This window comes from Phaethon aethereus (assembly GCF_964289735.1).
Source record: "Phaethon aethereus genome assembly, contig: HAP1_SCAFFOLD_578, whole genome shotgun sequence".
NCBI classification, from domain to species: Eukaryota; Metazoa; Chordata; class Aves; order Phaethontiformes; family Phaethontidae; genus Phaethon; species Phaethon aethereus.
In genome coordinates this window covers 1,508-29,463 of record NW_028113802.1, presented here as the reverse complement: position 1 = coordinate 29,463, position 27,956 = coordinate 1,508, and the positions used below count along the sequence as shown (strand labels likewise).

The window sequence follows — 27,956 nt, the reverse complement described above, 5'->3', positions numbered from 1 at the left end:
CACCCCCCCAGCGCCCCCTCCCCGGGGACCCCCAACATCCCCCAGGAATCCCTGTCCCGGTCTTGGGGAACCCCCCGATCCTCCCAGCCCCCCCCTCCCCGCGGCAGCACCCCCGAGACCCCGCATCCCTGGGGATCGCCGATACTGCAAGGCCCCCCCACACCGACACCCCTTTCCCCGGCCCCAGGACCCCCCAACGCCCCCCGTTCCGTCCATGGGGACCCCTAACACCTTGCGCTCCCCCTCCCCTGGCCCAGGCCCCGCGACCCCCCCCCCGTATAGTCCATGGGGACCCCCGAGCCCCCCCCCCCCCGACGCCGTTTCTGTTTTCCAGCCACGGACGAGGCCTCGGGACCGACGGCGCCGCCAGAGGAGGGGGGAGGGGGGCGCGTTTTGAGGGCAATAAAGGCGATTTTGGGTCTGGACGGGGCCTCTGCGCTTTCTGGGGCCGGCAGGGGGCGCTCGGTACGGGGGGGTGTGGGTGCGTGGCGCTGGTGTCCCCGCCGCCGTCACGTGACGCGCCGTTCCCGCTTTCACTCGCCGCCATCTTGGGGCGGTGGCAGCGCCGCGGCCGCCATCTTGGGTGCGGCGCTCCGGGGCAGGGTGTTATTGTAGGGTCGTTTCAAAGGGGGGGGGGGGGCCGGAGTGGGCCCCTCCCCCCGTCGGGAGCCCCTGACGTCCGGGCTCTTCCCCCCAAACTGAGGGGGGGGAGGGGGAAGGGAAGCGGCCCCTCCTCCCGGCGGGGCTGCGGGCGGCCCCTCCCCATCCCGGGCGGCCCCAGCGGCCGGGAGGGAGCCCAGCGGCCGGGGAGCCCCCCCTTGCCCCCCCCCCAGGGACCCAGGCGGCCGGGGACCCTCCTTCAAAGGGGATCCCCTTCCCTGCAAAAAGGGGCCCAGGCGTTCTGCTCCCCCCCCCCCCCCCCGACCACTTCCGGGTCACGTAGGACCCCCCCCGAGTTGAGACCGGCTGGGGGGGAGGGGCCTGTAGGGCTGGGGGTGTGTGTGGTGGGGACTGCGGGTCCTGGAGGGGGGCTGTGTGTCCTGGGGGCATGAGGGGGGGGTGCGGCTCCTGGGGCGGCGCAGGGGGGTTCTATGGGTCCTGGGGGGGCACAGGGGGGTGTCTGTGTGTTCTGGGGGGGGCTCTGTGGGGTACAGGGGGGGCTGAAGGTCCTGGGGGGCTCACGGGGGGCTCTGCGGGACGCAGGGGGTGTCTGTGGGTCCCGGGGGGGCACAGGGGGGGCTGCAGGCCCTGGGGGGGGTCTCTCGGGGGGCTCTGTCGGGCACAAGGGGGTGTCTGTGGGTGCGGGGGGCTCTGCGGGGCGCGGGGGCGTATCTGGCTGCTGGGGGGTCCCCGGGGGTCCCCGCGCCTGACCCCCCCCCAGGTGGCGCGGGCGGGGCGCTTCGGCACCAAGGGCCTGGCCATCACCTTCGTGTCGGACGAGAACGACGCCAAGATCCTCAACGACGTGCAGGATCGCTTCGAGGTCAACATCAGCGAGCTGCCCGACGAGATCGACATCTGCTCCTAGAGTGAGGGGGGCCTGGGGGGTCCGGGGGGCTGGGGGGGGCCTGAGGGGTCCGGGGGACATCCTGGGGGGTCCGGGGGCATCCTGGCATCCTGGGGGGGGCCTGAGGGGTCCGGGGGGGCACAGGGGGCCTGGGGCGAGGGTCTGGGCTGAGCTGCCCGACGAGATCAACATCTCCTCCTACAGTGAGGGGGGTCTGGGGGGGCCTGGGGGGCCTGGGGGGGTCCTGGGAGGTCCTGGGGGGCACAGAGGGGTCCGGGGGGGCTGGGGGGGAGGTCCTGGGGGCACAGGGGGCCTGGGGAAAGGGTCTCTGGGCTGAGCTGCAGCGAGCTGCCCCCCCCCCACCTCTTCTGGGGGGAGAGGGAGTCTGGGGGGGTCCTTGGGGGGCAGATTGGGGGCTGCCCCCCGTGGCTTCGGGGGGGGGGCTGGGGTGTGCGGGGGGGTCCCCGGGGGGGGCTGGGAGCAGGTTGGGGAGAGCTGGGGGCGGGGCCTGCGGAGTGGGGCGGGGATTGCCGCCTGAGGGGCGGGGTTGGCTTTGGGGAGGGGCTGAAGGTGCGTTCGGGCGGAGGGGCCGAGATTTGTCTGTGGGCGGGGCCTGACCAGGAGAGGGTGGGCTGGAGGTAGGGGGCGGGGCGAGGCTCCGGGCGGGGCTTGGCTGGCAGGGGCGGGGCTGCACGTTCCCGCTTGTCGGGCGTCGCCGCCATCTTGGAAGCGTGTGGGCGGGGCCTGGGGTGGGCGGGGCTTGGCCGCCGACGCTATAAAGAGGCCGAGGGCGGCGTGCGCGGCCCTTTTGCCGCCGGGGCGCGAGGTGAGTGCGGGGGGAGTGGGGGGGTCCCGCGGGTCTGGGTCCATCGCCCCCACCCCTGGGGTGCTGTCGCGGTGATGATGCCAAAGACTAGCGTTTCTGATCCCCCCCCTCCTGAGGATGCCACAGGCCTGAGCGACGCCCCCCGCCCCTCGCCCGGGCGCCCGGGCCCCCGCTGTGCTCACACCCCCCCCCCCACCCCCCCCGCTTCTGTTACAGGTGGTGGCGACCGCCGGGACCGGGAGCTCTCGGGGTAAGGACCCCCCCGCGTCGCCCCCCCCGCGTGTCCTTCCCCACACGGGAGGGCCCCCCCGCCCCCACGCGTGATCCGTTCCCCCCACCCCACCCCGGGTCGCGGCAGCGATGCGGAACCGGCTCGAAGAGCGTCTGACCCCGCAGTGAGGACCCCTCGCAGCGCCCTGAGGCGCCGCGACCCCCCCGCCCGGCCCTTGGGACACCCCCCCAGCGCCCCCTCCCCGGGGACCCCCAACAACCCCCAGGAATCCCTGTCCCGGTCTTGGGGAACCCCGCGATCCTCCCAGCCCCCCCCTCCCCGCGGCAGCACCCCCGAGACCCCGCATCCCTGGGGATCGCCGATACTGCAAGGCCCCCCCACACCGACACCCCTTTCCCTGGCCCCGGGACCCCCCCAAGACCCCCGGCCCCAGGACCCCCCAACCCCCCCCGTACCGTCCATGGGGACCCCTAACACCTTGCGCTCCCCCTCCCCTGGCCCAGGCCCCGCGACCCCCCCCCGTATAGTCCATGGGGACCCCGAGCCCCCCCCCCCCCCGACGCCGTTTCTGTTTTCCAGCCACGGACGAGGCCTCGGGACCGACGGCGCCGCCAGAGGAGGGGGGAGGGGGGCGCGTTTTGAGGGCAATAAAGGCGATTTTGGGTCTGGACGGGGCCTCTGCGCTTTCTGGGGCCGGCAGGGGGCGCTCGGTACGGGGGGCGGGGGGTGGTGCTGGTGTCCCCGCCGCCGTCACGTGACGCGCCGTTCCCGCCTTCACTCGCCGCCATCTTGGGGCGGTGGCAGCGCCGCGGCCGCCATCTTGGGTGCGGCGCTCCGGGGCAGGGTGTTATTGTAGGGTCGTTTCAAGCGGGGGTGGGGGGGCCGGAGTGGGCCCCTCCCCCCGTCGGGAGCGCCTGACGTCCGGGCTCTTCCCCCCAAACTGAGGGGGGGGAGGGGGAAGGGAAGCGGCCCCTCCTCCCGGCGGGGCTGCGGGCGGCCCCTCCCCATCCCGGGCGGCCCCAGCGGCCGGGAGGGAGCCCAGCGGCCGGGGAGCCCCCCCTTGCCCCCCCCCCAGGGACCCAGGCGGCCGGGGAGCCTCCTTCAAAGGGGATCCCCTTCCCTGCAAAAAGGGGCCCAGGCGTTCTGCTCCCCCCCCCCCCCCCCTCCGACCACTTCCGGGTCACGTAGGACCCCCCCGAGGTGAGACCGGCTGGGGTGGGGGGGCTGCGGGTCCCGGGGGGCTCATGGGGGGTCTGTGGGGTGTCTGTGGGTGCTGAGTGGCTTTGCAGGGGGTTTGTGGGTCCTGGGGGGGCACAGGGGGGTGTCTGTGTGTTCTGGGGGGGGCTCTGTGGGGTACAGGGGGGGCTGAAGGTCCTGGGGGGCTCACGGGGGGCTCTGCGGGACGCAGGGGCTGTCTGTGGGTCCCGGGGGGGCACAGGGGGGGCTGCAGGCCCTGGGGGGGGTCTCTCGGGGGGCTCTGTCGGGCACAAGGGGGTGTCTGTGGGTGCGGGGGGCTCTGCGGGGCGCGGGGGCGTATCTGGCTGCTGGGGGGTCCCCGGGGGTCCCCGCGCCTGACCCCCCCCCAGGTGGCGCGGGCGGGGCGCTTCGGCACCAAGGGCCTGGCCATCACCTTCGTGTCGGACGAGAACGACGCCAAGATCCTCAACGACGTGCAGGATCGCTTCGAGGTCAACATCAGCGAGCTGCCCGACGAGATCGACATCTGCTCCTACAGTGAGGGGGGCCTGGGGGGTCCGGGGGGGCCTGGGGGGGGCCTGAGGGGGTCCGGGGGGACATCCTGGGGGGTCCGGGGGCATCCTGGGGGGGGCCTGAGGGGTCCGGGGGGGCACAGGGGGCCTGGGGCGAGGGTCTGGGCTGAGCTGCCCGACGAGATCGACATCTCCTCCTACACTGAGGGGGGGCTGGGGGGCATCCTAGGGGGCCTGGGGGGGTCCTGGGAGGTCCTGGGGGGCACAGAGGGGTCCTGGGGGGGCTGGGGGGGGCCTGGAGGGTCCTGGGGGCACAGGGGGCCTGGGGAAAGGGTCTCTGGGCTGAGCTGCAGCGAGCTGCCCCCCCCACACCTCTTCTGGGGGGAGAGGGAGTCTGGGGGGGTCCTTGGGGGGCAGATTGGGGGCTGCCCCCCGTGGCTTCGGGGGGGGGGCTGGGGTGTGCGGGGGGGTCCCCGGGGGGGGCTGGGAGCAGGTTGGGGAGAGCTGGGGGTGGGGCCTGCGGAGTGGGGCGGGGATTGTCGCCTGAGGGGCGGGGTTGGCTTTGGGGAGGGGCTGAAGGTGCGTTCGGGCGGAGGGGCCGAGATTTGTCTGTGGGCGGGGCCTGACCAGGAGAGGGTGGGCTGGAGGTAGGGGGCGGGGCGAGGCTCCGGGCGGGGCTTGGCTGGCAGGGGCGGGGCTGCACGTTCCCGCTTGTCGGGCGTCGCCGCCATCTTGGAAGCGTGTGGGCGGGGCCTGGGGTGGGCGGGGCTTGGCCGCCGACGCTATAAAGAGGCCGAGGGCGGCGTGCGCGGCCCTTTTGCCGCCGGGGCGCGAGGTGAGTGCGGGGGGAGTGGGGGGGTCCCGCGGGTCTGGGTCCATCGCCCCCACCCCTGGGGTGCTGTCGCGGTGATGATGCCAAAGACTAGCGTTTCTGATCCCCCCCCTCCTGAGGATGCCACAGGCCTGAGCGACGCCCCCCGCCCCTCGCCCGGGCGCCCGGGCCCCCGCTGTGCTCACACCCCCCCCCACCCCCCCCGCTTCTGTTACAGGTGGTGGCGACCGCCGGGACCGGGAGCTCTCGGGGTAAGGACCCCCCCGCGTCGCCCCCCCCGCGTGTCCTTCCCCACACGGGAGGGCCCCCCCGCCCCCACGCGTGATCCGTTCCCCCCCACCCCACCGCGGGTCGCGGCAGCGATGCGGAACCGGCTCGAAGAGCGTCTGACCCCGCAGTGAGGACCCCTCGCAGCGCCCTGAGGCGCCGCGACCCCCCCGCCCGGCCCTTGGGACACCCCCCCAGCGCCCCCTCCCCGGGGACCCCCAACATCCCCCAGGAATCCCTGTCCCGGTCTTGGGGAACCCCCCGATCCTCCCAGCCCCCCCCCCCCCGCGGCAGCACCCCCGAGACCCCGCATCCATGGGGATCGCCGATACTGCAAGGCCCCCCCGCACCGACACCCCTTTCCCTGGCCCCGGGACCCCCCAAGACCCCCTCCCCCTGTCACGGAAATCGGGAATGAACCTCGTAACACCCATGCAGTGTTAAAAGGCAGGCATTCTTTATTCACGGCGCCGGGAACACGGGGGACAGCTCCTCCTAAATCGTGTTCCTCGATCGGTTCAAAAATCAAACATTTATAGGCAAGATTAATACATATTCATCAAGTGTCCATACAATGATTGGTTAAGTATTCCTCGCCTACCATGTAAATGACCACGCATGCTCACTATGATTTCTTGGGATTTTACTTCCTTAATCTTTTGAGTCGGAGGGTTTCTTGAGTGGGTGGTCTCTGAGTCGCTGGTCGCGACCTCCCCCTGCCGGAATTCCCTTTCCCTCTAAGTTCATTTCAACTTGGCAACGCTAAATACATCTTCACGGGCTGTCGGCCCAACATGCAATCATTCACCCCACAGCCCTTTGTTTTAAGACAGGACTATAGAATGAATAATTACCCACCCACCGGGCCGCAGAACTGACCAAGGGGTTCCTTCTTTCTGACTACTTGTTATCAGAACAAAACATAATGCCATGATCACAAAGTTACACTTAACTCCTTGATAATTAACTCAAGATGGGGAGGGTTCGGTGGGTTCTCGAGCAGCATTGCTGGTGCATAATGTTCTTAGAGTTACAACTTGCTACAAATTCACAAACCTGTTTTCTAACCCTATTTTATTTTAATTCCCTACCACCTTGGTTACATTTCCCCCCTTTGGAAGTTTTGAAATAATTTCTTTTCAATACTTCCATTACAAATTAATTTCCTTATTAACATTCAATCACTTCGTTGTATGATGGTAGGAGCATTATTAGTTAGTCCATTTAAATTTTGGTGGTTTGTAGTCAATGCAAGTGTAATTCTGCTATCAATGGTAGCTCTTTTTGTAAATTCCTTTTTCAAACAATGATAAATGAATAATATTCTCAAAGATATTATTAATAATAATAACACAGTACCAATTAAGGACTTAACCAAGAACTCAAGTTTCATCCCAATCCACTGAAAATTTTATCAAACCAATTTTCTTGCATGTCTTGTTGTATTTCCTGAGTATCCTTTTCTATTTTTCTTAATAAGTCCAAATCGTATTCAGCATCCTGGGTAACATTTGGGATATGTATGCAACAATGATCTATCCTATCCCTCAGGTATCCACAAACTCCATGTTCTTTTAGTAAGAGCATATCTAGAGCCATCCTATTTTGTAGGGTCATCTTCAAAGTGGCTTGTAACTGTAAATTTAGTTGTTTAAATCCTTTCCTCGTTATTTTGGCTAATCTTTTCACTTGACCTGTCAACTTATATAACCAATCCCTATTCCCGTAAGTTGCCAAGGGAGTCAATAAGGATTCTAAGGCTCATCCAAGTTTCACTCCTGTCGAGGGTTCATTCCAATCATCATCATCAATTTGTGATCTTTTTGTCCATATTAACTTTAAATTTTCAGAATCTCCCCTAAAGGGAGCTTTCTTTCAGATTGGACATAATGTTGGCATTCCTAAAGGAATTTTTACTTTCCCGTCCATTGGTAAATGGGTGGTCCAAGTTCCATCACTCATTGTCCAAACTAAATGTCCCGGGCTCTGAACTGTAGACCTTCTACAACTAAATACTGATCCCCTTCTAATTTTATATACACTAGTCAAATTTAAATCGTTCTTGAGTCCTTTGCACCAACACCCATATTTCAATGCAGCTGCTAAGGGAGGGATTTCTTGAACTGCTCTATCAACTGCACTGCAATTATATATCTTTTTACAATTCCACCAGGGTACTATATCCTCCTTTTCCCTGGATGTGGTTCTCCTGTCATTAACTGATGGGAAAACTGTAAAGACTGTTCCGTCCCAGGCAAAACACCATAAAGTATTAGCCATATATTGAAATTGAGATAGAATAGCCATAGACCACACTGAATCCCATGCAACCTCTGCCTCTCGCTTAGTCTGATTTTCACAATTATGGACTACATGTCCAGCTTCCTCGGGATCATGTACAGGGAGGCCTCTACTTATTTCTTTGCATAATTGTTCATCCCTTGTGCTTACTGCGCTCAGATTTGTTTTTAAGATTCCCCACGGAATTGATTCACCTCCTGCTCTTGGAATTGGAAGACATGCGGTTATTTGGGTTACATTTTGTAAATTTGTAAATTCTTTTATCAATCCTACCATTAAATTTTCTCCTGGAGTTCTCCTTGGAATGTATATTAGCTGCTCTGCTTCACTCTCCCTTCCAATTGATCTATTATCATCCCAAACAATGCTCCCAACATCATCAGTTTCCAAACCAAAACCCATTTTTCCATATTTTCCAATGATAATTCCTTAAACATGTTTTAAAGTCAACTTTGCAGTCTCTGAATCCCTATTGATGACCTTCCATGCCGGGGCTTTCTTCACTCGGGTGTCGTGTATCCCCGGTTCCACTCCTCCAACCTCGATTGCAGTATGAGTAGTTAACAGTACCTGGAATGGTCCCCTCCACTTTTCCTGCAGTGGTTCAGAGTTCCAAGTTTAAAGATCACCTGGCTGATACTGATGTACGGACGTATCCAAGGCAAGTGACCTAGTCAGCACCATGTATCTCCGAAGTGCTCCAAGGACTTTTCCTAAAGAAATTGGATACACTTGCAAATCAGTTTCCCCAGCTACCTTCATATCCCCTGGGATTAAAGGAGTCTGGTACAGTTTACCATACAGGACTTCATATGGACTTACACCGTCTCTGGATCTTGGTTGGATCCTGATTCTCAAGAGAGCTAGTGGTAAAGCCTGTGGCCACTTCAGAGATGTTTCCTGACAAATTCTACTTATTTGTCTTTTCAACATTTGATTCAATCTCTCAATTTTTCCACTCGATTGTGGCCTCCAAGGGGTATGTAAGTCCCATTTTATACCCAAAATTTTACCGATTTGTTGAACTATCTCTGCCACAAAATGTGGTCTTCTATCAGAAGACATTCCCAATGGCACTCCAAATCTTGGTATTATTTCCTTCAACAACACTTTAACTCCCTCTCTAGCTTTGTTGGTGCGGTAAGGGAAGGCCTCTGGCCACCCAGAAAATGTGTCAATTAGTGCTAATAAATACCTGTATCCATTCTGACTGGGTAACTCGGAGAAATCCATTTGCCAGTAATCTCCTGAAGAATTTCCGTGTTTTATCATTCCTAGAGGTGGCCTCTTTTGGTTCAGGGGGTTATTTTTAAGGCAGACTGGACATTTAGCTATTATTGATTTAACTATTCCTGTCATTCCTACACATACTACAGATGTTTTTAAACTTGAAACCATAGCATCTACTCCCCAATGTGTTTGTTCATGTTCTTCCTTTGCGAGTTCTGTCATAATTTGCGGGGTTACTATCACCTGGTTTTCTGATGTCACCCACCATCCCTCTGCATTTTGTGATGCTTCTAATTGTTTTGCTAATTGCTCATCCAATTTTTTTTTGTACTTTGGTTTCAAATCTAATAATTTTGTTTGTTTTACTGGTACTAGTGCAAGGATACCCCGTTCTGCGGCCTCTTTTGCAGCTTTGTCTGCCAATCGATTACCTATATTTACAGCCGTCTGACCAAATTGAGGAGCTTTACAATGCATTACCGCCACTTCTTTCGGTCTCTGCACAACTTTCAGGAGTTGCAGAATTTCTTCTTTATACTTTATTGGTGTTCCTTGGGCTGACAGCAATCCCCTTTCTTGCCAGAGGGCTCCAGGAGCATGGATCACACCAAATGCATATTTAGAATCAGTCCAAATATTTACCCTTTTTCCTTCTGCTATTTGCAGAGCCCGCCTTAATGCCACCAATTCTGCTTTCTGCGCTGAGGTACTTACAGGTAGCGTCCTTGATTCCAATACCTCAGAGGTGGTGACGACAGCATATCCAGCCATTCCTTTTCCTTCTCGTACAAAACTGCTTCCATCTGTGTATAACTCCAGATCAGGCTTTTCCAGAGGTTCATCTCTCAGGTCTGGTCTACTGGAATAAACTTGTTCAATAGTTAACAAACAACCATGTTCTAAATTTCCTGTTGGATTCTCTGTTGACAAGAATATTGCTGGATTAACAATCGGTGTGGTTTTCAATTCCACATCATCTTGTTCCAATAGGACAACCTGATACTCCAGCATTCTGCTGGGGGATAGCCACTGACCCTCCTTGTGCTCTAGAACAGTTAGTACCATATGCGGTACGTACACCACCGTCTTTTGGCCCATGGTCAATTTTCGAGCTTCTTGGATCAGCAATACTGTTGCTGCCACAGCGCGTAAACATCCTGGCCATCCTTTACTCACGGTGTCAAGTTGTTTAGAGAAGCACCTCACTGGTCGTCTCCAGGGTCCCAGCCGTTGTGTCAGCACTCCAAGGGCCAGATGTTGCCTTTCATGTGCAAACAACCCAAAAGGTTTGGTCACATCAGGTAATCCCAGAGCAGGAGCCATCATTAATGCCTTTTTCAGTTCTTTGAATGATTTCTGACATTGAGGTGTCCAAGTCAGATACTGATCCTTGGATTCCTTTAAAGCCTCATACGGTGGCTTTACATACATTCCATAATCCAAAATCCAAAGTCGGCACCACCCAATCATTCCCAGAAAAGTTCTCAATGCTTTCAGGCTACTTGGTTCAGGAATTTGACGGATAACTTCTTGTCTTTCATTTCCCAATTGTCTCTGTCCTTGGGATATTTCAAATCCCAAATAAATTACTGTTTCTTTTCCTATTTGGGCCTTATTTCTGGAGACTCTATATCCTCCTTGGCCTAGGAAATTTAGTAAACTGATAGCAGAACACTTCCCCTTTGGTCCTGTCTCTTCCATATCTCTAATTCCTTTGCCAATTGATTCCCAACTATCGTAGGGCTATTTTGGAATCCTTGTGGAAGTACAGTCCATGTCAATTGGGTCTTTTGTCCTGTGGCCGGACTTTCCCACTCAAAAGCAAATATGTTTTGGCTGCCTACATTTAGAGGTATGCAGAAGAAGGCATCCTTTAAATCTAGCACAGTAAACCATTTATGTTCCTCTTTTAAGGAAGTCAGTAAAATACATGGATTAGCCACTACTGGGTGTATATCTTGGACTATCTGATTTATACCTCTTAAATCCTGAATCAATCGGTATTCCTTGCCTCCGGATTTCCTTACTGGTAATATGGGAGTGTTATATTCTGATTCACACTCTACCAATAGTCCATATTCTAAAAATTTTGTAATCAACCCCTCTAATCCTTTTCGAGCTTCCCACTTAATAGGATATTGTTTTTGTCTTATCGGTTTGGCTCCAGGTTTTAAAATCACCTTTACCAGCTCTGCCAATTTAGATCGTCCCAGAATTCCACTCGCCCAGACCAAAGGAATAACTGCATTTTCCACTTCTTCTGGAATCTGTTCTTCCCTGTAGGAATCCTGTAACATAAACACTCTTGCCTCTATGGCTTTTGATTCTGGCATTAACAATTTGATTTCTCCGTCTTTGAAAGTTATTTGTGCATCTAATTTACTCAATAGATCTCGTCCCAACAAAGACAGTGGACATTCAGGCATATACAGAAACTGGTGAGTTACCCATTGCTTTCCCAATTTAAACTTTAATGGCTCTAAAAATGGCCAATTTTCCTTCCGCCCTGTCGCACCAACAACATCTACTGATTTGTGACTAAATTTCCCTTTACATGTATTCAATACTGAGTAAGTAGCTCCAGAAACTCTATTTCTTCATTCCCTAGCTTCAGTGTAACCAGAGGTTCAGCTAGGGTTGATTGCCCCGGTCCCCTTCATAGTTCTTCATCCAGAGTCATTAATTTAATTGCCTGGAGAGCTGGATCTAGTTCTCCTGCCTTAGGACATTCTCTTTTCCAGTGCCCACGCTCCTTGCAAACAGCACATTGATCTTCTGCCAATCGGGGCTTATTTTCCTTCTCTCTCCCATATTCATTCCTCGTCCTCTCCCTCTGCCTATCCTGTTATTCCCTGCCAACACTGCTAGGAGCTTTCCACCCTTTCGGGTTTGCCTCACCTATTTTTCTTTTACTCTATTGTTATATACAGCCCAAGCAATTTCAAGCATTTTACCTTAGCCACCCTTTCGGGATCCTCCCGATAGGTACCTGCAGTCTCTTTCCATGATCTTAAATCAGTAACTGAAAAAGGAACTTTCACCACCGCTGTTTCGAGTTCTCATCACATTTTCCCTTTTTCACAGTCTTTACCATGGGATCATACGGATGTATTCCGCACTGTCTCTGCCATTCTGGATGATTTTGTAGTGTAAAGAATAAATCAACATAAGCCACTTCTTCCCATTTACCCTCCTTTTTACAAAACAACATTAATTGCAAGATGGTGTTAGATTGCAATGTCCCATTTTCTGGCCATTTCTCTCCACTGTCCAACCTATACATTGGCCACCAATGATTGCAATATTCAATTAATTGCTTCCGAGTCAGAGGATCACCTCCCAGATCTTTCCAACGCCTCAAAATACATCCCAAAGGTGTTTTTTGTGGGATAGATCTTTTACTCGGAAACGTTCCCATTTTCCCAAGACTAGTGGGTGTGATTGTGCACTATCACAGGCACTAGTCGGAGGGACCCCTACTCTCCTCGAGGGTCCCTCTGGATCTTCTAGCCCCCTGCTAGAAATCCCCCAACTGTTGCCTTCGCAGGCGTGGCGACCTGGTTCAGGAACGGCACGGCGACCAACCCCAGGCCGCTCGGGCCATCAGCTCGCTGACACCAATGTGGTAGACGGCAAATGGCGTTTATTAGTTTGTGACACAGCGTTATATAGCTTAGGTTTATAACCTCACTTCCGTCTGCTTGCATCATAAATTAAACTCTATTGGCTTTTAGGAGAGGGGCCCTAACTTTCCGTACAGCGCGATATCTTCCGGCCGCCAGACCCTAGCTATCTACATTTCCCCCCTCCCTATGCGTAATTAAATTAATTAAATTAATTTATTAATTTATAATAATAAATAAATTATTAATTATATTAATTAATATTAACAGTAATTAAATTACTATTTAATTAATAAGTTAAATTGGTTAAAATATAGCAATCTTAAAGGATATATATCTCATAACCTTGGATAGGAAACGTACTAAATGCATCCTACTCTTAGTCAGTGCGTTATAATAATGTTAAAAAAAAATATATATATATTACGAACTTGAATAGAAAACACAAGGCACGTCGAGATGTGACTGGGGGGCATCTGGGAGCAACAGGGTATAACTGGGGATAGTTAAAGGAAATTTTGAACAAGAACATTCTTAAAGCAGCTGTTGGCGTTCTATCAACATGATGTTGACCTTCTCTAGTCGGCTCTTAACAAACGATGCGAGTCTGTTCAATATACAGGGTCCAAAGATCAATGCTATCATGATAATTACGATCGGCCCTGTCAAGGTAGATATCAGAGTGGTCAGCCATGGTGAATGGTTAAACCACGATGTGAGCCAATCTTGTTGTGCCTCTCGTTCCCTTTTTCGTTTCTCTAATCCCTCTCGTAATTTGGTCATAGTGTCCCTCACTATTCCGGTGTGGTCCGCATATACGCAACATTCTTCCCTTAGTGCAGCGCACACTCCCCCTTGTTGCAAGAACATCAAGTCTAACCCTCTTCGATTTTGCAACACTACCTCAGATAGTGATCTAATTGATTGTTCTAATGCACTTATTGATTGTTCGATTCTAGCCAGGTCCTCATCTACTGCCACTCTCAGGGCGCTAAGTTCTTTGTTCTGTTGCACCAAGGATGCTACTCCTGTACCTATTCCCGCACCTCCTACAATCATTAAAGTAGCTATTGTTAGTGCTGTAAGGGGTTCTCGTTTTGACAGGTGATGTTCCGGGGTAATCTGTGAGTCGTAGACAAAGTCTTCAGTATGGTAAAAGATTTTGGGGACTATAGTTACCTGGACACAATATTCTGAGGATTTATCAAATTTTTCCAACGATAGACAAGGTGTAACTCCCATAGTGGAACACACCCACTTGGTATTGCTGGCCGGTATTAACCATTTTGCAGGGGTTTTATCTTGTGTCTCGCTAGCACATAGTTGTTTTTTGTGCTTTGGGACTTTACCTACGCACACGCCACTTCCCACCACCCGCGCTAATGTAATTCCTTGCTTTTCTGTGTCCCATATACACTGGGCTGGATTTGAGCCATTTACTCGTCTGGGTATGTCACTTACTCCTACAGCCTCATAAAAGGGTGGTCTTATTCCGTAGCACAGCCAACAATGCTCCGTAAGATTTGGGTTAGTTTTGTTCAGTAGTTGATAGCTAGCTTGCATCATTTTCCAGAGAGAATTTTGATTGGGAGTTTCGGTGGTGTGTGTTGCTCTGGGTGCGGTAACTTTGGTACTAGCTACAATATTATGTGGTGATGGTGTGATTTTCGGGATAAGAACCGGGTTAGGCCCGATTGCTCGGTTGGGGCCTACTGGTAGTGGATCATTCGGGATAATCTCCTTTTTTATGAGGATTAAACCACCTTTGTCTGTCCCTGGTTCTGTGTACCTTATCCCCCACATTTTCCCAAGTAACCAACTGTCTTCTTGGGGCTCAGTAACATTTAAGAAGAGATACTGACAATTTCCACGCCCTCGCCATGCTTGTGGTGGAATGCACTTATATGGACCCCACTGGACTTTTAGGTATTTGTCTCTACCACTACCCGGTATCCAAGCAGGGGCTATGGTCTCACATCCCCAGTAGCTACAGTAATATTGGTTAGGGTAGTTGCAATAACTCTTCCCCGGGTTCGAGCTGGGACACATATAAAATCCTAGGTATCTCCAGCATCGGTCTCTCGGGACAAGCTGACACAGAGAGGCATTAAAACTTGGCGCATCTGATGTAATTTGGGTTGCGATAACTTGTTGATCATCAAATCGAAGGAGGGACCATTTAAATGGCCGATGGGGATGGTGTTCTGATACTGCTTGCCCTATAGTGACGAGCCCTAAAATCAAGATCACACAAAGACATCGTAGCCTCCCCCTTTGGAGGTTAGGTCGCTGCTGTCTGGATTCCACCAGAGTGGAGCTCCCAGGTGCGGACAGGATGCTTGTCGGCTTGTCGTCCTCTCTCGCCACCAGGGTGTACGGGTTACAAGGACGTCCGATAATCCGATCCTGTGGACAAAAACTCACAGTTTTCATTAGCTTTATTCTGAAGGTCCGGTTTAATAGACTTAAGCGGACACCACTTAACTTTCCCATCTTTTTTAACTGCAGCATACCCTCGCCCTGTAAGGACTAGCCTCCACCCTTGTTCCCATTCTCCCAGCTCATTTTTGATTATAACTAATGGGCCTTCTTCTAGTGCTTGAGCAGCCCAATGTTTTTGGGTGGGGCTATTCACCTCTCCTCCCCTGGGGAATTGATTTAGTGCTAAAAGAGCGGTCGCTAGCAGGCGTGCTTGGTCTCCCGGGGGAATGGCGTTGGCAAAACCTTCTGTTTTTGCTAACACCTCTAATTTAGATTTCAGAGTTTGATTTGCTCGTTCGACTATAGCTTGACCTGTGCTGTTATATGGAATACCGTGTGTTAAGGTGATACCCCATTTCAAAGCAAATGTCTGGACTGATTTGGAGGCGAAGTTCGGGCCGTTGTCTGTTTTGATCTGATTAGGGATGCCAAGCCACGCCATGACTGTCAACCAATGTTGGATGGTCGCTTTGGAGTCGGTTTTGAGGTGTTGTGTGGCTACGATCATTCCGCTATATGTATCTACGGTTACTGCTAGCCACGCTCGAGGTTTCAGCAACTGACAGAGCGTAAAATCCGTCTGCCACACTTCGGAGGCCTTAAGGCCTCTGGGGTTGACTCCACTGGACCACAGTGGTGCTTTCTGGCAATGGGGACACGTGGCTACTATGTGTTTCGCATCAGTGACTGAGATCCCGCATTTCTTTGCTAGCGCTTTAGCTCCGATGTGGAGAGACTCGTGTAGCTGGCGGGCATCTCTTAGCGTCCACACCCCTTTTGCAGCAGCGTCTGCTTTGTCGTTGCCGGTTTGGAAAAACCCTTTGATTGGGTCATGGCTGTTGATGTGGATGACTGATATGGTGCCCTTTCTGGAAAAAAGTGCTTCTTCCAGCATGATAGCTGTTGTGGATGTTGACACGCCGGGTCCTGACATGGCTAGGCAAAGCTTAGCCACAAACATCGAATCGGTCACTATGTTGAGGTGTTCCATTGGGAACAGTCCGCACGCTAGTACTACAGCCATCGCTTCTAGCTGCTGGACTGAAAGCGCACGATCGGTCGTTTTAATACAGTGCCATTCTCCTCCTGATTGCCATACTGCTGCTGCGGTTGAGGTCGCTGAGGATGCGTCTGTGAAGACCGTTGGTCCCTGTTGGGGCCGATCCATAATCTTCCTTGGGAGGTCGATGTTGACAATTGCCAGCATTTGAGCCCAGGGGGGTTTTGTAGCATACCGGACTTCTCCGCCAAATCCGACGAGAGCTATAGCTAGATACTCTGACATTGCCACAGATAGCGTTGGGAGCTGTTTGCGGAAGGGTAGGTATATCCTGGCGGGTTCGATGCCTAGGTGTCTTAGGGCGAGTTTTCTGCCTTTCATAATGAGGCTACCGAGGCACTCGACTCCCGGAGAGAATGCACGTGACGGTTTTCCCAGGACTATCCATTGTATTGGTTGAGCTTTTTCAGGAGGTCCCTGGGCTAGTGCCCCTACTCCCCCTCCCTCCGTGAAATGTACATACAGATCGAGTGGTATATCTGGGTCCCACCTGGTGAGCGCGCTTGACGATACCTGTTGCTCGATAAAGTCAAGAGAGTCTATCGCTTCCATCGTCAGAGTTTTTTGTTCCCACGGGTTCTTTCCCTTCAGAAGGTCATACAGGGGGGCCATGATCTCGGGAGGGATCAGGACAATGTTGCGGAGCCATTGTAAGGACCCCACTAACTGCTGCATATCATGGAGCGTTTTGATGTTTCGACGGATCTTTATTTGGGGTGGGGTTACGTAGGAACTTGTGATCTCCACTCCCAAAAAGCTCACACATGGTCCTCTTTTAACTTTCGCACTCGCGATCTCGAACCCATTTGTTTTTAAGGTTTCCGAAACTGTTGATACTAGTTGGTCCACCTGACTTCCTGACGGTGCGGCGATCAAGATATCGTCCATATACTGGATGATAGTCGCGGTCGGGTCACTACGCCGAATCGGTGTCAACGCCCGATCCACTGTAATTTGGCAGATGGTAGGCGAGTTGATCATTCCCTGAGGCAGCACTTTCCACTGGAAGCGTAGGTTGGGGCGGTGGCTGTTTGGGAACACGACAGAAAAAGCAAACCGCTCTTTGTCTTCTTCATGTAGGGGTATCGAAAAGAAACAGTCTTTAATATCAAGGACGGCACAAGGTTGTCCTTTCGGTATCATAGAGTTCATGGGTAACAGCGTTTGGACGGGGCCCATTGGTTGGATTCTTTTATTTACTTCACGCAGGTCATGGAGGAGGCGAAACCCCTCGCCTGTTCGTTTGGGTATTACAAAAACTGGGGTGTTCCATGGGCTAGTGGAAGGCTCTATATGACCTTGTTGTAGTTCGCGGTCAACTAGCTCAAGAAGAGCGTCCATTCGAGGCTTTGACAGGGGCCACTGCTCGACCCACACTGGGTCGGACGATTTCCACGTCAGTCTAATTGGTGGGAGTGGGTATGCGGCAGTGGCCCTTACGGTAAATTTGTCACCCTGGCTTTTAATAGGGTTAGGGCGTCCCTTCCCAACAGGGGTGGGACTCCTGACATGACATATGGGAAGAGGGCAATGGTTTTCTCCGGCCCTTTTTCAGTGTGAAGCATAATTGCTACTAATTGAACACTCTTTCGAGCTCGGGTTAATCCCCCGACTCCGCCCACCATGGGGGCGTCTTCCAATTTCCAATGTGGGGGCCAGTTCGTCTCAGGGATAACTGTAACATCTGCTCCAGTATCGATTAAAAAGGGGACACTAATGGTGGTGTCATTTAAGGTATTATAGAGGGAACAGGTCCCCCACACCACTGGCGGGTTATCGCACTTTACTGCCAGGGCCACCCTGGTGTCTCGCCCCCAGAGGGTGGTCCTTGCTGTCCCTGAGGTAGGGACAGGTTTGACTGAATCGTCGGTTGAACCGTAAAGTTGGTCGCTTCTCGAGGGGGTAGCGGGTTCGGGAGCGCTTCGCCCCACCTGGGGTTGGCGTAGTTGGGCCGCCTGGTGTCCCAAGTGGGAGAGGGTTGTGCGCGGCCCAGGCGTCCTCTCCCCTTCCCGTTTCCCTGAGTTTTAGATCTACATTCTCTAGCAAAATGTCCTTTCTTTCTGCAGGCCCAACACGGTCCTCTGGGTCGGTTCTGGCATGGGGGAAGCGCTGTTGGTGCAACCCCCGACCGAGGGCAGTTTGCTACAACGTGTCCCGCCTGGCCACATTTAAAACATGTCATCACATTAGCTATTGCAGCACGAACAGCCACCTGGATCGGGGCTAGATGCTCTTCCTTCGTAACATGCTTAATCATGTCCGCAATGCTCGACCCCACTGGCAGTGACCGTAGGATTTCCTTGGTTGTCGAATTGCACTGCTGACGTAAGCAATCTGCAACAACCGGGCCCTTCGCATCCGCGGGCAGGGTCGAGGAGTCGACCGCTGCCTGGAGGCGATCCACGAATTGCGTAAAGCTCTCATTTTCATTTTGTTTTATTGTGGACCATGGCGATGGCTTGACAATAACTCTAGAGGCTGTGCGAATAGCTTCTCTGGCTGCACGAGTAGTTGTCATTACTTCATGAGCCCGCAGGCCCTGGGCCTGCGCCTGGGGGGTAATCATTGTTGGATCTGTGCCCATCAGCCGCTGCAGGCTGGAGCCATGTAGCGGGTGATCCGCCCCGGTTATTCGGGCTAGTTGTTTCGCACAGTTGTCCTCCCATTCTTGTTTAAAAACAATCATCCCTGCCCCGTCGAAGATCATTCTACAAGTCTGTTTTATATCGAACGGGAGCATATCGTCTCCCCCAAAGACACCATCTATGAGGGTAGAGACCATGGCAGAATTAAGCCCTTTATCCGCAATTGCCTTAACAATCGCTTGTATATCTTTAGGGTTTATTGGTGAGTGGACCCTCTGTCCCCCATCTGTCACCCGGACCGGGAACGCTAGCGCAGCCGATGGGGCCCAGTCGGCACACGCAATTTTTATTTTTCTCCAGTCCGTGAGAGGGATTTCTCCCCTTCGCGGTTCCGCTTTAATTTGGATGGGAATATTTTGGCTCTTGATTTTATTTATCTCTGTTTCCTCCTTCTCTGAGTTTGAATCGGTTGTGAGCCACTCGTCCCAGCTAGTGTCTGATCCAGAGTCGGAACTCGACTGACTGGTTACTTCCGGTTTGCAGTACCTTTTTGTTTGGCTCCGGCCCCGCCCGCTTCCCTTGCGGGCGGGCCGTTCCCGCCCTCCTGGCTCGTCCCGCCCGCTTCCCTTGCGGGCGGGCCGTTCTCGCCCTCCTGGCTCGTCCCGCCCGCTTCCCTTGCGGGCGGGTCGTTCTCGCCCTCTCGATTCGTCCCGCCCTCTGCTCGGCGGGGTGTTTGTCTTATCAGCGCATTTTTTCGGATGGCCGCTCTGATTGGCTTTCCGCCCTTCGCTCGCGATCTCCTCGCCTTCCCGGTCACCCTCATCACCTCTCTTTTTCTCGTTCTCGTCCCCTTCCCGGTCACTCTCATCACCTTTCTTTTTCACGTTCTCGTCCCCTTCACGTTTGTGTGCGCTTGTTAACGCTAACGCTTCCTCCCTGTTCCCACTAAGGGCATCCTCGCCCCGCCCTTCGCCTTCTTGCTCGGCGCCATCTTGGGGCGTATAGGGCGGTGGTGTAGCCCAGACTTCCTCAGACTCTGATTTCTCCGCGGCGCCCCTGGCCTCCTCGGCTAGCTTACCCCAGAAGAATTTAGCTCGTTTCTGTCCGTCCGTAAGTGGATCGGGGTTCGGGAATTGAGGGGACGTGTCGCCCTTTTGCAGATCTTTAGGCTCACTAGAATCGTCATCGTCTGGGGAGTGCAAAGTCTGCGTGGCTGCCCCGACTCCCAATTTCGGGGTGACCAACAAACAGTTCTTTGCCGCCCTCCAGGTGTCCTGTTCTTGTATAGCCTTCTGCAGGGCTTGTACGACTTTCCCCCACGACTTAAGGTTTTTCCCACGACCCGAGGACATCGTCTCTTCGGCTAACGCTTTAGTGCATTTATCCCACACTTCAGGGTGGAGAATATCCACCGGCTGGGCAATGGCCCCAATTTGCAAAAGTCTCGCAACTGCGAGAGTAAAATCTTTGGGTTTACAATCAATACCCCACTGCTTATGTAATTGTGATACGACCTTCACAAGGGCTTCCATCCTCCTTGTTGGTCCGGGAGCGTCCTCCCCGCCGGGCTGGTCCTGCCGCTCCGGCCGCCGTTCACCCGTCCAGGCGACGATTCCCGGGTTTCGGCACCACTTGTTGCCTTCGCAGGCGTGGCGACCTGGTTCAGGAACGGCACGGCGACCAACCCCAGGCCGCTCGGGCCATCAGCTCGCTGACACCAATGTGGTAGACGGCAAATGGCGTTTATTAGTTTGTGACACAGCGTTATATAGCTTAGGTTTATAACCTCACTTCCGTCTGCTTGCATCATAAATTAAACTCTATTGGCTTTTAGGAGAGGGGCCCTAACTTTCCGTACAGCGCGATATCTTCCGGCCGCCAGACCCTAGCTATCTACACCCAACCTCCTTACCTGGGCCCCCAGCCCAAGCTTGCGAGGCTTTCGCCGCGACTTATAGGCAGACATTCCTTGTGAGGGTCCCGTACCCTCACCCTTTCCAGAGGTACCTTTCAGCCCTACTCTGCGTAGCTTTCGCCGCGCCTTACGAGCGAGCCAGTGGGACTCGAACCCACGTTACTTCCATCCTTTAAAGAATGCCTTATTACCTTTCCAGGGGACTTGCTCAGAATTCTTCGGTCCAGGGATCAGAGGTTCTCCCCGAGAATCCCTCGGTGCCGGCTGGAGGTCCTGTGATCCCACGGATCCGTCGAGATTCACAAGCAGGGTCCCATCTGGGTCGCCAAAACTGTCATGGAAATCGGGAATAAACCTCGTAACACCCATGCAGTGTTAAAAGGCAGGCATTCTTTATTCACGGCGCCGGGAACACGGGGGACAGCTCCTCCTAAATCGTGTTCCTCGATCGGTTCAAAAATCAAACATTTATAGGCAAGATTAATACATATTCATCAAGTGTCCATACAACGATTGGTTAAGTATTCCTCGCCTACCATGTGAATGACCACGCATGCTCACTATGATTTCTTGGGATTTTACTTCCTTAATCTTTTGAGTCGGAGGGTTTCTTGAGTGGGTGGTCTCTGAGTCGCTGGTCGCGACCTCCCCCTGCCGGAATTCCCTTTCCCTCTAAGTTCATTTCAACTTGGCAACGCTAAATACATCTTCACGGGCTGTCGGCCCAACATGCAATCATTCACCCCACAGCCCTTTGTTTTAAGACAGGACTATAGAATGAATAATTACCCACCCACCGGGCCGCAGAACTGACCAAGGGGTTCCTTCTTTCTGACTACTTGTTATTAGAACAAAACATAATGCCATGATCACAAAGTTACACTTAACTCCTTGATAATTAACTCAAGATGGGGAGGGTTCGGTGGGTTCTCGAGCAGCATTGCTGGTGCATAATGTTCTTTAGTTACAACTTGCTACAAATTCACAAACCTGTTTTCTAACCCTATTTTATTTTAATTCCCTACCACCTTGGTTACATTTCCCCCCTTTGGAAGTTTTGAAATAATTTCTTTTCAATACTTCCATTACAAATTAATTTCCTTATTAACATTCAATCACTTCGTTGTATGATGGTAGGAGCATTATTAGTTAGTCCATTTAAATTTTGGTGGTTTGTAGTCAATGCAAGTGTAATTCTGCTATCAATGGTAGCTCTTTTTGTAAATTCCTTTTTCAAACAATGATAAATGAATAATATTCTCAAAGATATTATTAATAATAATAACACAGTACCAATTAAGGACTTAACCAAGAACTCAAGTTTCATCCCAATCCACTGAAAATTTTATCAAACCAATTTTCTTGCATGTCTTGTTGTATTTCCTGAGTATCCTTTTGTATTTTTCTTAATAAGTCCAAATCGTATTCAGCATCCTGGGTAACATTTGGGATATGTATGCCACAATGATCTATCCTATCCCTCAGGTATCCACAAACTCCATGTTCTTTTAGTAAGAGCATATCTAGAGCCATCCTATTTTGTAGGGTCATCTTCGAAGTGGCTTGTAACTGTAAATTTAGTTGTTTAAATCCTTTCCTCGTTATTTTGGCTAATCTTTTCACTTGACCTGTCAACTTATAGAACCAATCCCTATTCCTGTAAGTTGCCAAGGGAGTCAATAAGGATTCTAAGGCTCATCCAAGTTTCACTCCTGTCGAGGGTTCATTCCAATCATCATCATCAATTTGTGATCTTTTTGTCCATATTAACTTTAAATTTTCAGAATCTCCCCTAAAGGGAGCTTTCTTTCAGATTGGACATAATGTTGGCATTCCTAAAGGAATTTTTACTTTCCCGTCCGTCGGTAAATGGGTGGTCCAAGTTCCATCACTCATTGCCCAAACTAAATGTCCCGGGCTCTGAACTGTAGACCTTCTACAACTAAATACTGATCCCCTTCTAATTTTATATACACTAGTCAAATTTAAATCGTTCTTGAGTCCTTTGCACCAACACCCATATTTCAATGCAGCTGCTAAGGGAGGGATTTCTTGAACTGCTCTATAAACTGCACTGCAATTATATATCTTTTTACAATTCCACCAGGGTACTATATCCTCCTTTTCCCTGGATGTGGTTCTCCTGTCATTAACTGATGGGAAAACTGTAAAGACTGTTCCGTCCCAGGCAAAACACCATGAAGTATTAGCCATATATTGAAATTGAGATAGAATAGCCATAGACCACACTGAATCCCATGCAGCCTCTGCCTCTCGCTTAGTCTGATTTTCACAATTATGGACTACACGTCCAGCTTCCTCGGGATCATGTACAGGGAGGCCTCTACTTATTTCTTTGCATAATTGTTCATCCCTTGTGCTTACTGCGCTCAGATTTGTTTTTAAGATTCCCCACGGAATTGATTCACCTCCTGCTCTTGGAATTGGAAGACATGCGGTTATTTGGGTTACATTTTGTAAATTTGTAAATTCTTTTATCAATCCTACCATTAAATTTTCTCCTGGAGTTCTCCTTGGAATGTATATTAGCTGCTCTGCTTCACTCTCCCTTCCAATTGATCTATTATCATCCCAAACAATGCTCCCAACATCATCAGTTTCCAAACCAAAACCCATTTTTCCATATTTTCCAATGATAATTCCTTAAACATGTTTTAAAGTCAACTTTGCAGTCTCTGAATCCCTATTGATGACCTTCCATGCCGGGGCTTTCTTCACTCGGGTGTCGTGTATCCCCGGTTCCACTCCTCCAACCTCGATTGCAGTATGAGTAGTTAACAGTACCTGGAATGGTCCCCTCCACTTTTCCTGCAGTGGTTCAGAGTTCCAAGTTTAAAGATCACCTGGCTGATACTGATGTACGGACGTATCCAAGGCAAGTGACCTAGTCAGCACCATGTATCTCCGAAGTGCTCCAAGGACTTTTCCTAAAGAAATTGGATACACTTGCAAATCAGTTTCCCCAGCTACCTTCATATCCCCTGGGATTAAAGGAGTCTGGTACAGTTTACCATACAGGACTTCATATGGACTTACACCGTCTCTGGATCTTGGTTGGATCCTGATTCTCAAGAGAGCTAGTGGTAAAGCCTGTGGCCACTTCAGAGATGTTTCCTGACAAATTCTACTTATTTGTCTTTTCAACATTTGATTCAATCTCTCAATTTTTCCACTCGATTGTGGCCTCTAAGGCGTATGTAAGTCCCATTTTATACCCAAAATTTTACCGATTTGTTGAACTATCTCTGCCACAAAATGTGGTCTTCTATCAGAAGACATTCCCAATGGCACTCCAAATCTTGGTATTATTTCCTTCAACAACACTTTAACTCCCTCTCTAGCTTTGTTGGTGCGGTAAGGGAAGGCCTCCGGCCATCCAGAAAATGTGTCAATTAGTGCTAATAAATACCTGTATCCATTTTGTCTGGGTAACTCGGAGAAATCAATTTGCCAGTAATCTCCTGAAGAATTTCCGTGTTTTATCATTCCTAGAGGTGGCCTCTTTTGGTTCAGGGGGTTATTTTTAAGGCAGACTGGACATTTAGCTATTATTGATTTAACTATTCCTGTCATTCCTACACATACTACAGATGTTTTTAAACTTGAAACCATAGCATCTACTCCCCAATGTGTTTGTTCATGTTTTTCCTTTGCGAGTTCTGTCATAATTTGCGGGGTTACTATCACCTGGTTTTCTGATGTCACCCACCATCCCTCTGCATTTTGTGATGCTTCTAATTGTTTTGCTAATTGCTCATCCAATTTTTTTTTGTACTTTGGTTTCAAATCTAACAATTTTGTTTGTTTTACTGGTACTAGTGCAAGGATACCCCGTTCTGCAGCCTCTTTTGCAGCTTTGTCTGCCAATCGATTACCTATATTTACAGCTGTCTGACCAAATTGAGGAGCTTTACAATGCATTACCGCCACTTCTTTCGGTCTCTGCACTTCTTTCAGGAGTTGCAGAATTTCTTCTTTATACTTTATTGGTGTTCCTTGGGCTGACAGCAATCCCCTTTCTTTCCAGAGGGCTCCAGGAGCATGGATCACACCAAATGCACATTTAGAATCAGTCCAAATATTTACCCTTTTTCCTTCTGCTATTTGTAGAGCCCGCCTCAATGCCACCAATTCTGCTTTCTGCGCTGAGGTACTTACAGGTAGCGTCCTTGATTCCAATACCTCAGAGGTGGTGACGACAGCATATCCAGCCATTCCTTTTCCTTCTCGTACAAAACTGCTTCCATCTGTGTATAACTGCAGATCAGGCTTTTCCAGAGGTTCATCTCTCAGGTCTGGTCTACTGGAATAAACTTGCTCAATAGTTAACAAACAACCATGTTCTAAATTTCCTGAGGGATTCTCTGTTGACAAGAATATTGCTGGATTAACAATCGGTGTGGTTTTCAATTCCACATCATCTTGTTCCAATAGGACAACCTGATACTTCAGCATTCTGCTGGGGGATAGCCACTGACCCCCCTTGTGCTCTAGAACAGTTAGTACCATATGCGGTACGTACACCACCGTCTTTTGGCCCATGGTCAATTTTTGAGCTTCTTGGATCAGCAATACTGTTGCTGCCACAGCGCGTAAACATCCTGGCCATCCTTTACTCACGGTGTCAAGTTGTTTAGAGAAGCACCTCACTGGTCGTCTCCAGGGTCCCAGCCGTTGCGTCAGCACTCCAAGGGGCAGATGTTGCCTTTCATGTGCAAACAACCCAAAAGGTTTGGTCACATCAGGTAATCCCAGAGCAGGTGCCATCATTAATGCCTTTTTCAGTTCTTTGAGTGATTTCTGACATTGAGGTGTCCAAGTCAGATACTGATCCTTGGATTCCTTTAAAGGCTCATACGGTGGCTTTACATACATTCCATAATCCAAAATCCAAAGTCGGCACCACCCAATCATTCCCAGAAAAGTTCTCAATGCTTTCAGGCTACTTGGTTCAGGAATTTGACGGATAACTTCTTGTCTTTCATTTCCCAATTGTCTCTGTCCTTGGGATATTTCAAATCCCAAATAAATTACTGTTTCTTTTCCTATTTGGGCCTTATTTCTGGAGACTCTATATCCTCCTTGGCCTAGGAAATTTAGTAAACTGATAGCAGAACACTTCCCCTTTGGTCCTGTCTCTTCCATATCTCTAATTCCTTTGCCAATTGATTCCCAAATATCGTAGGGCTATTTTGGAATCCTTGTGGAAGTACAGTCCATGTCAGTTGGGTCTTTTGTCCTGTGGCCGGACTTTCCCACTCAAAAGCAAATATGTTTTGGCTGCCTACATTTAGAGGTATGCAGAAGAAGGCATCCTTTAAATCTAGGACAGTAAACCATTTATGTTCCTCTTTTAAGGAAGTCAGTAAAATACATGGATTAGCCACTACTGGGTGTATATCTTGGACTATCTGATTTATACCTCTTAAATCCTGAACCAATCGGTATTCCTTGCCTCCGGATTTCCTTACTGGTAATATGGGAGTGTTATATTCTGATTCACACTCTACCAATAGTCCATATTCTAAAAATTTTGTAATCAACCCCTCTAATCCTTTTCGAGCTTCCCACTTAATAGGATATTGTTTTTGTCTTACCGGTTTGGCTCCAGGTTTTAAAATCACCTTTACCAGCTCTGCCAATTTAGATCGTCCCAGAATTCCACTCGCCCAGACCAAAGGAATAACTGCATTTTCCACTTCTTCTGGAATCTGTTCTTCCCTGTAGGAATCCTGTAACATAAACACTCTTGCCTCTATGGCTTTTGATTCTGGCATTAACAATTTGATTTCTCCGTCTTTGAAAGTTATTTGTGCATCTAATTTACTCAATAGATCTCGTCCCAACAAAGACAGTGGACATTCAGGCATATACAGAAACTGGTGAGTTACCCATTGCTTTCCCAATTTAAACTTTAATGGCTCTAAAAATGGCCAATTTTCCTTCCGCCCTGTCGCACCAACAACATCTACCGATTTGTGACTAAATTTCCCTTTACATGTACACAATACTGAGTAAGTAGCTCCAGAAACTCTATTTCTTCATCCCCTAGCTTCAATGTAACCAGACGTTCAGCTAGGGTTGATTGCCCCGGTCCCCTTCATAGTTCTTCATCCAGAGTCATTAATTTAATTGCCTGGAGAGCTGGATCTAGTTCTCCTGCCTTAGGACATTCTCTTTTCCAGTGCCCACGCTCCTTGCAAACAGCACATTGATCTTCTGCCAATCGGGGCTTATTTTCCTTCTCTCTCCCATATTCATTCCTCGTCCTCTCCCTCTGCCTATCCTGTTATTCCCTGCCAACACTGCTAGTAGCTTTTCACCCCTTCGGGCTTGCCTCACCTATTTTTCTTTTACTCTATTGTTATATACAGCCCAAGCAATTTCAAGCATTTTACCTTAGCCACCCTTTCGGGATCCTCCCGATAGGTACCTGCAGTCTCTTTCCATGATCTTAAATCAGTAACTGAAAAAGGAACTTTCACCACCGCTGTTTCGAGTTCTCATCACGTTTTCCCTTTTTCACAGTCTTTACCATGGGATCATACGGATGTATTCCGCACTGTCTCTGCCATTCTGGATGATTTTGTAGTGTAAAGAATAAATCAACATAAGCCACTTCTTCCCATTTACCCTCCTTTTTACAAAACAACATTAATTGCAAGATGGTGTTAGATTGCAATGTCCCATTTTCTGGCCATTTCTCTCCACTGTCCAACCTATACATTGGCCACCAATGATTGCAATATTCAATTAATTGCTTCCGAGTCAGAGGATCACCTCCCAGATCTTTCCAACGCCTCAAAATACATCCCAAAGGTGTTTTTTGTGGGATAGATCTTTTACTCGGAAACGTTCCCATTTTCCCAAGACTAGTGGGTGTGATTGTGCACTATCACAGGCACTAGTCGGAGGGACCCCTACTCTCCTCGAGGGTCCCTCCGGATCTTCTAGCCCCCTGCTAGAAATCCCCCAACCTCCTTACCTGGGCCCCCAGCCCAAGCTTGCGAGGCTTTCACCGCGACTTATAGGCAGGCATTCCTTGTGAGGGTCCCGTACCCTCACCCTTTCCAGAGGTACCTTTCAGCCCTACTCTGCGTAGCTTTCGCCGCGCCTTACGAGTGAGCCAGTGGGACTCGAACCCACGTTACTTCAATCCTTTAAAGAATGCCTTATTACCTTTCCAGGGGACTTGCTCAGAGTTCTTTCGTCCGGGGATCAGAGGTTCTCCCCGAGAATCCCTCGGTGCCGGCTGGAGGTCCTGTGATACCACGGATCCGTCGAGATTCACAAGCAGGGTCCCATCTGGGTCGCCAAAACTGTCACGGAAATCGGGAATAAACCTCGTAACACCCATGCAGTGTTAA

At 51.2% G+C, this 27,956-nt stretch overlaps 1 protein-coding gene and 2 long non-coding RNA genes across 3 annotated transcripts; all 3 read left to right on the top strand.

Annotated features, from left to right (window-relative positions):
• Window positions 1-187: 187 nt before the first annotated feature.
• Window positions 188-27,956, top strand: LOC309416537 (uncharacterized protein; the record flags this gene model as incomplete). The annotated part of the gene is made up of 3 exons (XM_082016079.1): window positions 188-955; window positions 1,382-1,529; window positions 27,777-27,956. Coding segments are annotated over 3 exons (1,096 nt in total), but the record flags the coding sequence as incomplete, so codon positions are not given.
• Window positions 1,680-3,235, top strand: LOC309416539. Its single transcript, XR_014181509.1, has 3 exons — window positions 1,680-1,710; window positions 2,550-2,583; window positions 3,145-3,235. It is a non-coding gene; the product is annotated as an uncharacterized lncRNA (long non-coding RNA).
• On the top strand, window positions 3,454-20,925 carry LOC309416538. Its single transcript, XR_014181508.1, has 4 exons — window positions 3,454-3,765; window positions 4,152-4,299; window positions 5,324-5,357; window positions 20,768-20,925. It is a non-coding gene; the product is annotated as an uncharacterized lncRNA (long non-coding RNA).